The sequence below is a fragment of the Schistocerca americana genome, chromosome 10 (assembly GCF_021461395.2).
Source record: "Schistocerca americana isolate TAMUIC-IGC-003095 chromosome 10, iqSchAmer2.1, whole genome shotgun sequence".
Lineage (NCBI taxonomy): Eukaryota > Metazoa > Arthropoda > Insecta > Orthoptera > Acrididae > Schistocerca > Schistocerca americana.
In genome coordinates, this window is record NC_060128.1 from 51440224 (window position 1) to 51458008 (window position 17785).

The window sequence follows — 17785 nt, forward strand, 5'->3', positions numbered from 1 at the left end:
ATCTTACCAGCACTCCTATTTTTTATTCATTATTAAACCTACTGCTGCATTATCCCTATTTGATTTTGTATTTATACCCCTGTATTCACCTGACCAAAAGTCTTGTTCCTCCTGCCACTGAAGATCACTAATTCGCACTATATCTAACTTTAACCTATCCATTTTCCTTTTTAAATTTTCTAACCTACCTGCCCGATTAAGGGATCTGACATTCCACGCTCTGATCCGTAGAATGCCAGTTTTCTTTCTCCTGATAACGACGTCCTCCTGAGTAGTCCCCACCCAGAGATCCGAATGGTGGACTATTTTACCTCCGGAATATTTTACCCAAGAGGACGCCATCATGATTTAACCATACAGTAAAGCTGCATGCCCTCCGGAAAAATTACCGCTGGAGTTTTGGCGTTTCCCCTTGCTTTCAGCTGTTTGCAGTACCAGCACAGCAAGGCCATTTTGGTTAGTGTTACAAAGCCAGATCAGTCAATCATCCAGACTGTTGCCCCTGCAACTTCTGAAAAGGCTGCTGCCCCTCTTCAGGAACCACACGTTTGTCTGGCCTCTCAACAGATACCCCTCCATTGTGGTTGCACCTACGGTACGGCCATCTGTATCGTTGAGGCATGCAAGCCTCCCCACCAACAGCAAGGTCCAGGGTTCACGGGGTGGGGGGGTGGGGGTGGCAGGTTCACTTATCCTGCGTTTATTCTCCAGTTAGGCGTTTTACATGTTCGTTCAATGTGTTTTCCGCGTCACTCCCAGATTACAACTTATAAGCGCCTGCTAGCTGGGGACTGTACAACTGGCCCTTACTAGTGTAATGGTCAACCACACTTCTGTAGCCAGAAGTGGGAGAAGGTAGTATTCGTACGTGACTCAACTGTGCACACTCATGAGCCCACTCGCAACTGCTCAAACGAATCTACTGTAAACAGTTGTGATGTCACGCTCATCGGAAGCAATTTGTCGTTCGTTCTGCAACATTGCATAGTCTGACTAAAGCTTTTGATACATTTTGCTGTTAGCAGACATTTCTATGGGCACTTTGTTTTGTTACTGTATATGGCGCATTTCCTTTGAAACGTAAGTTTTACTTTAGTTTTTTTCTCTCATTCGTGTTTTATTGCAGCAGTATTATTCTGAAGTACCGGAATACAGTAATATCCTTTGTTAGAACATTGGTTCTTACCAGTCAAAATTACAAGAATCTAACGGAAAAATACAACTATGAAAAATTCCCAGAATTCTGAAACATTCCTGGGTTTTTCCCAGTTTTCTCCCGGATGAAAAAATTCCGGGGTTTTTCCCTGATCTCCCAGTTGTCCCGGGTCGTATACACCCTGAATACACAATATACTGTTTCGATGTAAGTGACTTCTCAGACACACCGTGCATATAGTGTTCCACATACTTTTGTGGTGACAAAATACTACTTTAGTAATGCCCTTGGTACAGTTCTTCCACTCACCTGCACGACGAGATTGGAGGTGCAGTAAGAGCCGTGCAGGCGATGCTGGTGGCTGTGGCTGCAGCTGTTGGTGCTCAGCTGCGAGGAGCGGCGCGAACTGCCAGGCGAGATGGGGTCGTACAGCGAGCCGCCCCCGCCCCCGCCGCCACCCCCGGTACCCGCCGGCCTCAGGCAGGATGCAGCAGACATCTGCGAGAGTGGAGTGGACCGTACGCGTAAGAGTCACGTGTAGGTAGTAATGTAGCTGACAATACTGGCTGGTAGTGAAGAACACAATATCCAATCGGTGAATAACTTGATACGGTGTGTATATTTTCATACTGATGTTAATTTACTAAGAAAATATGCTTCATTTTGACACGCTGAGCTATAATTAAATTTCTGTATGTTTTATATTTAAGTAGCAATCTATCTTTTCCTACATTGCAATATAACATTTTTACCTGTCATTAATAGGTACAGGTAAATGAAGGCATTCATTTCAGTAACTTTTAAATAAACTTTCAGGAACAGCAATAATGTTATTTAGAAAATTCATCTACACAAAATTGTAAAGAATGACATAAAATCATTAACATCAATTTTGGAATAATTTAGATGTACAATTACCATTTTAAAAAAAAACATTTTGTGATTGACAACTTTAATGTATTTCATAGATCTATTTTTGATATTGACAAATAGCTGTTCTTTCACTGAAATTTAATCACTCATAAACATCACAGAAAGTTAACAAGCCTTTGTAAAATAACATTTTATGAGCACTGCATTGTGTAAACATGCCACTGGATTTTTCACAAGCTGACATGTGAGTGTTACAAATATCTTTACAGTTTACTTCTTCCAAAGTTTTACACCTGGAAATGGATAAAAGAGATCTAATCAAAAAAGTGTGCCAGGTTACTAATTTATGACAGTAAACTTGCAACAGTTTATCCGAAATTCAAGTTTAGTAAATTGTATTTCATTATTGTTTAACAATCCCAATATCATTCCCATCAGTTTGGTGATATATCTGGGTGGTCTAGCCAAGAAAAATCACCTGCAAATTAGTGCTACGCATACATGAAATTGCATTACATTAGAAGGTAAAGTTCTCAATGAGAATACTCTCTACAGAAAACAACAGCATCGACAAGGTAACGAGCGACCACTACTGTTCCTTTGACCGGAATGTAATGACCGACCACTACTGTTCCTTTCACCGAATTTCTTATCTTGCTTTTGCTTTAGCAAGAAATTATCTTGCTGCAGAGCAGAACTTTTCTCTCAATTTTTAGCACATTTTAGTAATTTTTTGTTTATAAATTTGCTAATCAGCATTCTGTAAACTATGTACTGGCTCATTCCATAACGGAGTAACTTCGCCCCAGATGGTCCTACAGAACGTGATAAATAATTAAACAAGCACAGAACAGCTAGTTAATTCTCTGTTTACCTCTACCCTTCTTCAGCTGTTATTTGCAATGTAGGAAAATAAGATTGCTACTTACCGTAAAGAAGACATGTCAAGTTGCAGACAGGCACAACTGAAGGACTCTGACATTTAGATTTCGGCGACAGCCTTCATCAGTAAAGAGACACACACACACACACACACACACACACACACACACACACACACAAAATCTTGAGCCAAGATGCTGGAGTTGGCGGTTGTGTGTGTGTGAGGTGTGCTTGCTTTGTGTAAATTGTATGAAAGATGAGATGTTTATATCAGTTTGTAAACAAAAATGATATTAATAAATTTAAAAAAGAATACTAAATAACTTGCCACGGAAGTCTGTTTCAAATTGTTACACTACGATTAAGAAAGTAAGAGTTACACAAACTGTCGAAATATTGCAAATGAGTACGCATCTGTGACCATTTGTCCTGGACTCCGTTCATTTATGTATTTTGCAGGTAGAGTACCACGTTGGCGATCTGATGTGCTATTCTAATAAAAGTTTAAGTCACGTCGAGCAGAACTATTTTATTAGCGTCTTTACTCTTGCACCGGTATCACGGGACCGAAAGTCGGCCCCGAATGAGCTAAGTTGATATTTGTTTTGAGCTCGTAAGGTGTCACTGTGGAAACTACGTTAATGCACCAGGTATGCAGTTAACTCTGCTAAAGGGAGCTCAGATGTAAGAGTTACGAAATACGAAATATTTGTTTACAGCAGAAGTCCGTGTGCATTACATCAAAAACTTTTAGGTTTTGGTACATAAGAGACCGAATCTGGTCGGACTTTTACTCGTTTATTTTTGTACCGATACAGACGAGCTGCTACCGCCACAGTACATCAAGTCTGACCGAGTAAGACACCTTTGGCACTCACCTGAGAAGCTCGGCTGCTCCTGCGGCTGACGTCGCCGGACTTCATGCTGCCGTAGTAGGTGCTGACGGTGGAGTTGCTGTCGCGGCGCGAGCAGCCGGCCTGCACCGCATCTGCGAGCTGCGTCTGCAGCAGGGCGGTGCTGCCGGACCGCCCCCCGCCGCCGCAGCCGCCCTCCACCTTGAGGTCGACAATGCGCCGGCTGAGGTCCCCCAGCAGGGGGCTGCTGCCGATGCTGCACTTGCGCGGACCTGCACGGTGTAGTGGAAGTAGTAAACGACTGGCTGCACATTTTCAGTAGCCGACACGACACATTATTACGACACGTACGACTTACTGCAACTCATTACTTGCGTGTCATTTATAGAAAGTATATATATGTATGAAAATGAAATGCATTTATGAACTCAGTCTAGACCCAAATCATCTTAATTCAAGAGTATTGCACAGATTTGATCATTTCTTTATGTAGTTTGTACTTTTGGGATGTTTCATTACCAAAATACATTTGGAATTATCATTAACACCTTCATCATCATCATCATTAATCACTACAGCATTTCTAGAATAACAAAAAAACGTAACTCACTTAAGTCAGTTTTTTAATTATATGTAAACATTAATCTTGAGATACCCGAATATCTTTAATGTGACATATTTGGTGAAATTTATTAACAACTGTTCTGTCTAGACTAGCATGTAAGACATGACAGTTGGCCCACACATTAGCAAGGATTTTAGTAGTGTGAACGGACTACAAATAAAATATTTCAGAACGGCACCGGCAGCCTGTCACATTTCATCCAGTAATGCGTACGAAATTAATCGGAACCGTTTTACCGGAAAATGAAAAATTTGCGTACAAAATTAGTTACTTGCAAGATGCAGAAAGGAAGTGAAAATGAGGCAAGAAACTTACTGCCGACCCCAGCCAGTGTGGGGAGTGCAGGAACGCCCTTGGCGTGCATGCGGGACTCGAGTCTGCTGCGGGCAGAATGCACCGTCGAGCCGAGACCACTGCCGCCGCCGCTGCCGCCGACTCCGTCTCCTCCTACCGTCACCTGCAGGCCCACCGATACCGGTGGCAGCTGAAAAAAGATATACGCCATTTCCAGTGGGCTGGCAATCTCATTTCAGAGTGATCTTTATTTACTAATATTAATCTTCAGTCCGTTAAGTTGACAGCTAATTATCTTCCGTACAACTACATTTAATAAAGACCTTATAAACTACAACATTAGCCACAAATGGAGAGTCAATAGCACCTTTCCTCATCACTAAGTGGGGAACAAACAAAGATGTAGAATGTTTTAGTCGCTAGTGAAGCTTACGGGTCGTACAGTCACAGTCCATTAAACTTTACTGTCGCCGACATTCCACTCGCAGCTGCCTCGGACACTTTCAGAGGCACTCGCAGTATCGCCAACTCGCCACGACTCTGCAGTACCGGGAGCACCTCTAAAACTGCCCGACACAGCTCTTGACAAAACATTACGAACAATAAGCAATAATCAGGAACAATACACAACAATATATCAGCATTATTTTTAATTATAAGTTAATGTGTGTAATTTTCATTATGTTTTATATATCTCACACAGAGAGATTTTTATGTACAGTATGAGAGCTGTGTCCAACAAGTCAGCCATTAAGAGTTAATCAAACAGTCATAGTTCGATTCTTTATGCTTTAGCACAGAAGTCAATTTCATATCTGTTTGTAAAGGTTTTGTGAAAATATATTAGGATCTCATTAAACTATAATCAAAATTGGAAGTACGAGACACATCACTTTTGTTAGAGTGCCAAATTTATGTCCCACCGATTTACATACAGGGCAACAGTAGATGCAGCAAACAGATTTGGACTCGCACATTGTCGGTGTGATAGTGGATCTACACAGTCCTTAATGAGACCGCCAACTACGTTTGACATGGTGGGCAATAACCGCTCACATATGTGTGGGGAGGGTATTAAGGGTGGGGCAACATGGAAAACAATGCAGTCGTAGTCACGATGCGCAAACGGAGGGATCTATCTGATGTCCCAAAGGGCACAATCATCGGCTTTCGTACCGAGGGTGGAAGAATTTCCGAAACGGTTAAGTTTGCAAACTGTCTGCATGCCACCACAGTTGAAGTATACCACGTATGGCAGAATGGCAGCACAGAGGCAACACGGGCTACAGATGACAGGGGCGAACAGCAGCCGCAGAGATAAGTACTGGTGAACAGTCGTGCAACTGTCGAGTAACTGACCACCAGGACGAACCGAGGAACTACCGACAGCGTCTGCTCAACACCCGTTCAGTGAATGTTGCCGCGTACGGGCCTCCGCAGCTGGCGCCCGTTTCGTGCACCCGTGACAACTGCTGTTCATTGACGGTGAAGGCTGGAATTTGCGTGCCAATACCGCAACGGGATGTCCACTGAGAACTGACAGGTGGCCTTCTCAGATGAATCACATTTTATGCTCCGTCGGACAGACGGCTGTCAGTGTGTACGGCCGTGTAACAATCGTGAAAACGGTTCGGTGAGAAGAGTGAGGCGTAGTGCCTTATAACGATCCTGCCTTGGAGGCGATTAGGTGGGAGATGTGTCTCAGAGCTGGATAGTGACAGATGGTGACGCGAGACTGGACGTGCATGTAGTTTATGCATCAGCCGATTGAGGACAATATTGGATAGGGAGACTGCGATTTTAGTTTCGATTGTGCTCACTAGAGTGCACTAAAGTAATAGAATGTTTTTCATAAACTGTTCTAGTATTTTCATAAAGTGTTATTATGTCTTTTTGTGTAGGTAAAATGTTATAAATGTGTTTAGCAGTACGAATGATGCGCAAGTGTGGTTTAAGATTAATATGAAGATAATTCTTTAATGAGTTATGTAATGGGATTTAGTGTGGGAACATTTTGAAGAAGTGTGGATATGGAGAAAGGTGATTTTTGTAGAATAGATTTGTAAAGTAAGTTTATCGTAAAGGGAAAGTTAATTCAGGTATAAATAACAATAGTAAATAACTTTATGCATAAACAAAACTTCAGGATATTAGATAATTACATCGGTAAAAAGTGCAATCATTATGTTTACTATTTTGTGATTGGTTATTGATGAAAAGCGCAGATTGACGTGGGAGAACGTTGTTTTGCTATTGGCTCTTGAATAAACTGACCAATGGTAAAGTGATATTCTTCGCGCGCCTTTCTCTGCTGGTAGAGAAGACTTAAGAGTATTCTAGAGAGGAGTCGGAGCCTAGCCATGAAACAGTTCGGAGGTGTGTAGTAGTAGTTCCGATGGAAATGATAAGTTGCCGGTCTAGCAGTGTTTCATACATCAAAAGTGTGGTAAAGTGACGGCATAATTCTTCCGATGGGCGTGTAGAAATTTCGGAATTTTTAAGGGAATTTTGTGACGAGAAAAGACATATATTCCACGTGGCATATTGAGCAGGTTGGTGTCTAAAAAGTGTGACTGCATTAGGTACCGACAGACTTAATATTTGGCGAGCATTCTCAATCAAAAACGATCCATATTTCCGTAGCTATTACGTTTTCGGGAAATGCAATACCATAAGCTTGCTAACGTGAGTGAGAGGGATTGTGAGTGACTGTGTTAAGACTAGCACGGGCTTAGCAGTGATACTTGTTCACCTAAGTTTCAAAATATATTATTTGAGGACGAAACTTCCAACCTTTCATTTCGTGTGAAAACTTTCTCCCGAAACGTAGATCAGTGACTTTAATTGCAGCATGGTTCACGTCGAAAGTACAGTAGGTTTTACTTGGCTTCCCTACTGATGATATGCTGAGACAATGTTCACAGGTTGGTGCAGGTATGTCATAAAGGGACGGAAAGAACCACACCGCCACAAGAGGAAGCATTACACACTGAGGAATGTGTTCACGGTGTTCCCTGGTAATCTCGTCATCCTGAAAGGCACAAGGGATCGACACAAGTATGCGTATCCTACGTGCAGGACAGTGCAATGTGGCTCACAGCTCCTAGCATACTTCTGTACTCCCCTGGCCACCTAACTCCCCAGATTTAAACCAATTCACTCTCTTCGTGCACGTCTCGCAGTGGTCCGCTCTGCGAAAGGTGGTTTTCAGGATTCTAACAGGTGGTCACAATAACATGACAGGGTATGTTACAAGCTGCTAAGTAAAATTCCACAAATTTGTTGCCTTTTTGCTACCGTTTTTACTTAATTTATGCTGTGGTCTGATTTTCACTAGTGAAGCAGTAAGGTAAAAAGTTAAACAGCGCTTCGGTATGCGTGATCTCGTCAGAGGTGGTAGGCTGTTGCCTTCTTCTGACTTTGAATAGGCATTCCCAGCCAGTCTACGGTTTAACAGGGATTCTGAGCCTCAGAGCAACTTGGCACTTTTCACGTGACAAACATTGCCGCAGGAGAGAGAAGCGATGAATGAAAGAAAAACCTCCTACAATTGACCGAGGACCGAACTTGAGACCTTTCATTTGTAGTCTGGCACTTTACCACTAAGCCACACAGGGCTGTAAAGAAACAACAGGCAAATAGAAATAAAAACTATAAATTCATTCAGATATATTGGTAGTGGGGTGGTTACAAGGCTAATGAGTGTCATGCAAATTTGTAAATGACTTTTATAAGTTCCATTCTGTACGTTTTCTTGTATTTTTTTTTTGTGTGTGTGTGTGTGTGTGTGTGTGTGTGTGTGTGTGTGTTCCTGAAATTTACAGGTAGCATACAAAAAAATTTAATAGGCACTGTTGACACTTGACATAGGGCAAGCAGGAATTCATGTAAAAACATTGATACATAAGATTTAGTACTTATAGTAATGAATACCTACGTGTCTCACTGACCTAAGTACTGTTAATTATTATTACTACAAAATAGTATTTTGTTTTGTATTTATACATGGTGTACATAAGATCCGGGAACACTTTCCATTATTTATCACACAAGAACCAAATACTGTACAGATATACATATGGCATTTTGAAGAGAAACCCTGAAAGTTTTTTTTTCACGTATACTGCCACAGCGTAGTTTGGTAATTTTCTGACAGTCAGCGCTAGTCGTAAACCTGGCCGTGCTACAGAAGGGGACAGCTGTTTAGTGAAATGGCCTCCCTCATCACCAGATCTCACTCCTTGTGACTCTTTTCTGTGGGTAGACATTAAGGATCTGGTGTATGTCCCGCCTCTACCACACGATGTAGCAGAGCTCCGGGAGAGAATATGGCAAGCGACTGCCACAGTCGACGATGCCATACTGGGATGGGTACGGCAAGAATTCGATTACCGTACTGATGTCTGCGGAGTCACTCGTGGTTCGGATAGCAAATGTTTGTAAATAATAACTTTCGGAGTTTCTCTTCAAAATGCAATATGTATGACATCTGTACAATGTTCAGTTCTTGTGCAATCAATAATTGAATGTGTTCCTGGACTTTATGTACGCCCTGTGTTTTATAAATTAGCATCAAGAAATTAACCGAAATACTGCTTCCGAGGATAACAATACAGTAAAAGTAATTAGTGTTTCTTTACTGGTGCAGAATCCTAAAGGTAATTACCAATAGGTATTGTTGTTGAAGGAATAAGGGGAGAAGGTGCCATCGAAGATGGTGTACATGTGTAACTGATGATCTAAAAGAATAAGTAAAGGTTGCAGTTTCACAGAATCATGAATTACTAAATCTCCTATTACATTAATCAAGGTTTAATGAATTTTTTTTACCAACATGCATCAAACTAATTTTGGCATGCTAGTTGAATTCAATGTCTTTGAGATTGAACTACTCAAGAATTGAAGAATTATGAAAAAAACATTGCAAAATAGTTGGCACTTGTTATCTGACTGATTTTTATTATCGACTAAGTGTGTCTTACATCTGCAAACAATAAAACAAAAAGTGCAAAGCAGATAATGTTCAGTTATCTGGAATTACTAAATGCAAGATCTGTTGATCCTGCACCAGAGATGACTGTTAACCAAGAATGTAAAAAATTACATTAAATTCACCTCATATACAATTTTCTTAAAGACATTAATTTTGGATATGTTTTGATGGGGTAGCATGTAAAAGCATCTATTAAAAAGATACAATCAGGCATTTCACATGTATTGTAGTTAGATAATTTTCTAGAGTTCATAATGAGATGTTAACAGCAAGTTGGTGATGCCCTATGTCACCATCAGAAACAAGTTGTAGTGAATCTCATCCGTGTGCACTGCCACTATTTATTAAAAATAAATAAATAAGTAAATAAATAATAGAGGGAGACATTCCACATGGGAAAAATATATCTAAAAACAAAGATGATGTAACTTACCAAACGAAAGCATTGGTTTGTTGATAGAGACACTAACAAACACACACACAAAATTCAAGCTTTCGCAACCCATGGTTGCTTCATCAGGAAAGAGGGAAGGAGAGGGAAAGCCGAAAGGATGTGGGTTTTAAGGGAGAGGGTAAGGAATTACTCCAATCCCGGGAGCGGAAAGACTTACCTTGGGGGGAAGAAGGGACAGGTAAGTCTTTCTGCTCCCGGGATTGGGATGACTCCTTACCCTCTCCCTTAAAACCCACATCCTTTCGTCTTACCCTCTCCTTCCCTCTTCCCTGATGAAGCAACCGTTGGTTGCGAAAGCTTGAATTTTGTGTGTGTGTTTGTGTGTTTATTTGTGTGTCTATCAACAAACCAATGCTTTCGTTTGGTAAGTTACATCATCTTTGCACAACACAATTCAATGGCGCTCCACATCTGCTGGGTGGATGAGAATTAACTCTCTATTGAAAATTGTTTACAGCTTTTTAATGCTTTATTTGCCTCAATTTCATGATACAAAAGACATTTTTATATAAAGAGATAGTCATCACTGAAAAGTTATTTTTATTACAAATAATGTATTTTGCCTGGTTATGGTTTCCTCAGATCTTTGAAAGGCTATCAAAGCAATGCTGTTAGTCAGAATGATGGTAACAACCATCTAAAGGGAAACTGGTTGCTGTACCAATCAGCCTATCACAGAATGCAGTAAGCTTTATATAAAAAAACACATTTTGCTCCTTACAATGGTAGAATTTAGTACATTAAATATTAATTGCATCATGGCAGATATCAGTGGGGGACCGTGGCACAGTTTCTAATCTCGAATGGACAGGTTCAGATGGTGTCAGAGTAAAAATACGGCGATCCGTGGTACCAGTACAGAGATGGTGGTGAAGTGTTAAAGGACCATAATAAATTGCCGTTCAAAGCTAATGGACACAGATTCTCTTATCAGATGTTAGGAGAAGCACACATATATATCCATGTAAATTACATACATAAATTGTATGTGCTGCACCTGTGTGACATTGGCTTGAGAACATTCAGCTAACTGTGTAAATTTTTTTGGTATAATTAAGTTTTGTTTGGAAATTTTCATTGTTAATATTAGAATAGAAATTATTATTATTATTATTATTATTATTATTATTTCTTTTCTTTCTCAGACGTTATGTCTGGTTAAAAATGGAAAGTGATGCGGACCTTGATCAAGCGTGACTTCCTTTTAACTGTACGGTTTATGTTACATTGCATTTAGGAACATTCGGGTAATTGAACATGTATCAATAATTACAGATTTCTGTAGTTGTATATATACTTTTGAATGTAGCTGTATTGCGTTGATGTACTGGTGGATATTGTGTGGTATGACTCCTGTAGTTGATAGTATAATTGGTATAATGTCAACTTTATCCTGATGGCACATGTCCTTGACTTCCTCAGCCAGTTTGATGTAGTTTTCAATTTTTTCTCCTGTTTTCTTCTGTATATTTGTTGTATTGGGTATGGATATTTCGATTAGTTGTGTTAATTTCTTCTTTTTATTGGTGAGTATGATGTCAGGTTTGTTATGTGGTGCTGTTTTATCTGTTATAATGGTTCTGTTCCAGTATAATTTGTATTCATAATTCTCCAGTACATTTTGTGGTGCATACTTGTATGTGGGAATGTGTTGTTTTATTAGTTTATGTTGTACGGCAAGTTGTTGATGTATTATTTTTGCTACATTGTCATGTCTTCTGGTGTATTCTGTATTTGCTAGTATTGTACATCCGCTTGTGATGTGATCTACTGTTTCTGTTTGTTGTTTGCAAAGTCTGCATTTATCTGTTGTGGTATTGGGATCTTTAATAATATGCTTGCTGTAATATCTGGTGGTTATTGTTTGATCCTGTATTGAAATCATGAAGCCTTCTGTCTCACTGTATATACTGCCCTTTCTTAGCCACGTGTCGGATGCGTCTCGATCGATGTGTGGCTGTGTTAGATGATACGAGTGTTTGTCACGTAGTGTTTTCTTTTTCCAATTTACTTTCTTGGTATCTGTCGATGAAGTGAAGAACTCGACTCACATCGATTTCATCAACAGCCTCCTCCGCCCACTCCTCGGCAGCGGTGAGCAGAGCGTGGCCAGAGTCCCCCACGAGAGCGTCATCCTGGACCCCGCCGCCGCCTTCCCCGCCCCCGCAGATCGCGTGCTGTGTCACACTCGGTGGGCTGCCGTGCTGGCCCACAGGTGAACTCGCCTCCTAATAGAAATCAGAAAGCTTACTCCTCCGCCTGCACGATGAGCAGATTCAAATCGGAGCAAGGAAGAGAGTGCCGCACTCCGTATACTGCCCCTCGCACTCACCTCGGACTTGACGCTGGGGCTGGACAGGCTGGGCGTCTTGCCGCTGCTGAGCATCCCCTCGCTGCGAGGACTGCCGCCTGCCAAGTCCGCGCCCCCCGGGCCGCCCCCGTCGTCGGCGCTGCCGCCCCCGTCCGAGCCCTTGTGCTTTTTGTTGGCGTAGAACTCGGCGCCGTGTACCGTCTTGACGTGCTTGCGCAGCGAGCTGGGGTCGGTGTACCTCTTGGAACAACCTGGGGCTTTGCACACGTACGGCTTCTGCAAAGTCGTGAGAGAGTTCTGTTGTCAGGAGTTCCATTCGGTACATTTTACTGGAAAAAGTGTACTACAGCCTACACAAAAAACTTATTTTCATTGACAAATCTGTGGTACGAACTACAGAGATAACGTTTTAAAGTGCACTGTAATGTAATGCCAACATTGTGCAGTATTGGAGAATAAGATAACTACAACAAATACAGAATACAATACACACAAGATCCACAGAGCACAATGTACTTGTATATTTCATAGTTGTAATTTGCCTTTTAATTTCTACACTGTCTTTTTAGTTTTGCAGTGGTATTCTTCAATTCCGATTATTTTTCGGTGGTCGTGGTTGATTATACACACGATTCAGTTCAGTTAAGAGGCTTATAACGTTAATCAATAATAAGCAAATGCAAAGCAGCACTTTGTTAATGTCATGTAATTTGTGATACTTTCCTATACATAAGTCAGTTTCATGAAAGTTGTGTTAACTGAAAAGTTGAACATACTACTTACTGTCCTCGGTGGTTTCGGTTTTATGGGAATTAGCGGATCCATGCCGATGTGTGTTAGGAGGGTTACAGTGGTGAAATGTTGTATTATTTGCTTTCTTTAGTGCTAAGGCCCAAAAACTGTCTAATTTCAATCCTCTGCCTTTTCTGTGACAGTATTTTGTAGTTTTGAATAAATAGTTTGATTTGATGTGAGTTTTTTAAGTTCAGAAATGCTTTCGAAGCCACAGAAATATGCATTAGACTGTAAAACAAAAATCACCAAGAACGCAAAATTATGTAAGTAAGAAAAATGTTAAATTGAGGAGAGAGAGAGAGAGAGAGAGAGAGAGAGAGAGAGAGAGAGAGAGAGACTGACAATAATTCAGCACTGTAATTATATTAGTTTGAAGTCTCAAGTGAATTTTAATGTGAATTTTGTAGTTAAATTACTTGTTTATTAAATTGTAATCACAAGTTTTAAAAAGAACTAAACATCATTGACTTGACAAACGTGGATTAAATAAATGTAAAGATTTTGTAAATTATGAGTCAAGTAACTTCTTTCAATGAAGATCCCTGGCCTCATTTATTGATCAAGCAAGTTAAGTATATATTTTAATTATTATTGTGACGATATCCTTTTTATCGCAACGTATTGGGATGTTTTGCCAACAAAACCACCTGCCACATTAAATTTTTCACAATATTTTAGAATTCAGTAATTAGAGGATGAAACAATGGGTAATTACATTAAAACACATAAATGAATTTTTTTATTTACTATGCATTGCAGAACTCTGCTCAGGTCTTTCCTAGATATATTTTGGGTATTCAGTTTTCTACGCTAGCATTTCAGAATGACCACAAAACACCTAATATTTATCACTACCAGGACAAAAAATGACTACTTGTAGTTTATAAAAGAAATTACTAAAGAACAGATGTCAAAAAGAAACATGTACGTGTTAACGCTACTGCCAATAAGGGGGTCAAGCATTTTAAAATGAACTGAAAAGGAACATTTAACTGAGACCTAACTATTTGTAGCTAATGTTATGAGGCCCTGGAAAAAATCAATTTTAAGCATCTCACTCGATTACGTTTGAATTCGAGACCAGAATCTTAAGACAACAGTGTTTTTGTCTCTCCACACAATGCGGTTATGAAGTTACAAAAATAGTGCTATTTTTTAAAAATTTATTAAGTGTTCTTTACGTGGACACCACACGGAAAAACACATAATTTTGCTTGGATATGGAGTAAATTAAAATTATATTATAGAATGTTGACTTAATTTAGTCACAATGCTTCACAAATAAAGACTCATTATAAATGCAGAGAAGGGGGGGGGGGGGGAGGGTGCATCGGGAGAGAAAGAGAGAGAGAGGGAGAATACAATTTTTTCTATACTTCCTACTATGTCCAAAACACAAGAGATAATAATGATATTAATTAGTGAGAGCGAGCAGTACTTACCACCTGTCATGCCCCTTAATGCATGAAAAGAAAATGAGTGCTAATTAGACTTGTTTACATGAGATGATATATTTGGAATTACGTAAAACTTTAACACCTTTTGTTTGAAAGCATTATTGAACATTTAAACATAAGGCTGTGCTCTGTATTGGCCAAACTAATTTCTTAATGGAAACTTTCAATGAATGTTTACATGAACAAGGTGGGAAAAATGGTTAACTGAAGTCACTGCATCATAAAAGAAATGTTTTCTGTGAGTGCATTCACTGCTTTAAAGTAAGGAGTCCCGGTGGTAGCGGTCACACATGCACGGAATGCGCTTGCTTGTGTGACTGTGTGTGTGTGTTTCCTTTGCTGAGTAAGGCTTTGGCCAAAAGCTTTAATACGTAACAGCCCTTTCATTGTGCCTGTCTGCAACTCAACAGGTCATCTCTAATTTATTCTTTACCAGGTATTACAACTGGAAGCTGTGTGTTTGTCTGAGGTAGCATGGCTGACAGCAGGCAAATATTTGGACTATATTCATCCACTGTTTAAGAGTGAAAGCACTTACAACTTACAACAAATTTTACACATAATGCCAAACCGTTATGAAACATTTTCCTCACTGCCATACCTAAAACAGTGGTGAAAGGAATGAAGTTTGTAGTTTTTGCTGTTCATGTAATACATCTTCAACAACAGGCATGACATTTTAATTTATAATTTCTTTACTACCAACTGTATTTGCAACATAGTTTGCAGACAGTATCCACATATACCACAGAATATACCTGCAAAATTGTATCATTGTATGACAAGTACTTCAGGAGATATTGTGGCACAGACACTGAGAAGCGTGAGAAACTAGTTTTTGATTAAAAAGGAGTGCCGATTACCCAGACTATATTCGTTCAGTATTTCATAATGTGAGCACTCGGCAACTTCCAAAACGCTTTACGCACGATTTCGACACTTTCCTAAACTTTCTGTCACCTGCGTCATTACAGTCGAGTATTTAAAACATTAACTCGTTTCTAAAGTAATCAGAAATCTGAAGCTGTTTTATATGCAAGTGTTCGATTTTTCAAATACTCGGGGGTTTACTAGTAAGTACAAATACAGCATTTTAGCTTAGCTTCACAAACGTGCAAAACAGACCACCTTCCCTGCTCGGTTTTCTCAGCCGACACTGTCCTAGTATACACTACAGATTGAGTTTTCACCGTACACTTCGTTCGACAAAATAGTAAAAATATTACAGAGGAAATATCAGCGTAAACATCCTCCGAGTGTTCTGTCGTACCACGAGAAATACATTTGCATAATGTTACGTATTCTGTTCGGCGATCGGCTGGCAGAAGTGAAGCGAGCGGACACTGTGTCAATTTACAAGTTTGCAAAGCTAAAGGGCTGTTTTTGGTGGGTTTTGTATCTGTAACTGCGTATTGCAAAAATTTTAACTTTAAACAATTAGCTGCAATAAAGATTTTTCCAAAATACACTGTTTCTGATGCGATCAGTTATCAAAACTATTGGGAAATTTGACACTGGCAGATAAAACGATTACCTCTATTCCCTGATAAAAGCATTTGAGAATGGATTCGTTACTCTAGGAAGAGAAATTTGTATCAATGAAACTAGCAAATGTTTGGAAAAACACAAAGATATAATTCAGAGTTACTCGTGAGCCGCAGCAAATGAGCTAGAAAGCGGACCCAGCACGTAGCACTGCTTACCTCGGTGGAGTGTGTGCGGTTCTGGTGCTTTGCACGGTCCGAGGCATTGCTGAAAGCCTTGCTGCAGCCGGGGTACTCACAAGTGTACGGCTTCTCCCCCGTGTGTGAGCGTAAGTGCGTCTTGAGGTTCTCCAACCGCGAGTACGCCTTGATGCAACCTTCGAACTGCACAAAAGCATCCCATTTGTAATGAAACTTGTCACTTTTACGGCCTCACTGGTTAATAGACAACACAATACACTGTTCTAGAAACAACACACTACATTGGAATGAACTACTTTGTTAATACTGAGATCGCAGTTGTGCCTTTGGTGTAATTTCTTTGGTGTAAGGCGTATGGTGTGGCTGAGCAATTACGAGTGGAAAGATTTGCTAGAATGCAATAATACAGTTTCTAATGAAAATGTGAATAAATGGTAATAGTATTAAAATTGGATGTTGAAGTTAATTCTAAAAAATCCAGGCACCTAACTGAATGACTAGAATCAACAATATTGAGAGCACTGATCCAAAAAAGTACATAAAATTTATGTTGTGTTTACTGCTCTTGAACAATTTTAAATATATTGCACCGAGCTTGGTATTTTGGAGTAAACTGTAACTACAGTTGAAACCAGATTAAATTCAGTAGTTGAGAACGAGCTTTACAAATGGTGGAGTTGAGCTGGGACTGTATTTACACTTTATACAGTCACGTTCAAGTTTTCATAAGATGAGTAAATTATCTAGGCACAGAAAAATTACATATTTATCATCTTTGAAGATGGAAACACTCCAGCACGATGAATGGGATAGTTAAAAATGAACTACAGTCGGAAACAATTTAAGAGGAGCATTTTATACGCTGCAGGTTGCAGCTGCATTCAAACAATATAATATCCGTATCAGATGTTTGACTGTTTATGACGTACAATGGCTAGAATGAATTTCAGTACATTACTGGAAGCATATTCCACATATCACTCTAGAGGGAAATGTGTGCTGTGGTAAATAGTGACAATGACCACAATAAGTAAATGTGTCAGTCTAAGTGAACAAGTAGTGTAGAAACACAGTGTGATCAGCAAAATGTTGTGTCTGTTGCACAGTAGCATATGTCATTGCAATTTTTGTTTACATAAATACACAAGTAGCTAGTAACAGGGTACTACGTTCACCTGCAATAAGTTGTGACGACTCGATATTCTGCCGAGTCACTCGATAACTGGACAAGTAACCGTAATTACAATATTAAATGTTTCATACGAATGAAAGCCATACAGGACTATTTTGCTTTGAGCCACACACTAAGCAGATGGCTAGTCATGTTACATAATACATTCTTCATTCACTCATTCACACATCAAGTTCTGTAAATCCGAACACGATACAGAGTCCCCCAGAACATG

At 39.9% G+C, this 17785-nt stretch overlaps 1 protein-coding gene across 1 annotated transcript in view; it reads right to left on the bottom strand.

The window, feature by feature from the left end:
• The window catches only part of LOC124552658 (transcriptional activator cubitus interruptus), a 175949-nt gene that overhangs the window by 23985 nt on the left and 134179 nt on the right, over positions 1-17785 (bottom strand). Inside the window, exons 8-13 of the mRNA XM_047126983.1 lie at positions 16398-16562; positions 12464-12718; positions 12183-12359; positions 4706-4874; positions 3790-4037; positions 1466-1654 (exon numbers count right to left, since the gene is read on the bottom strand). Of these exons, the coding sequence (XP_046982939.1) occupies positions 1466-1654; positions 3790-4037; positions 4706-4874; positions 12183-12359; positions 12464-12718; positions 16398-16562 (1203 nt within the window). The remainder of the gene's footprint in view (positions 1-1465; positions 1655-3789; positions 4038-4705; positions 4875-12182; positions 12360-12463; positions 12719-16397; positions 16563-17785) is intronic.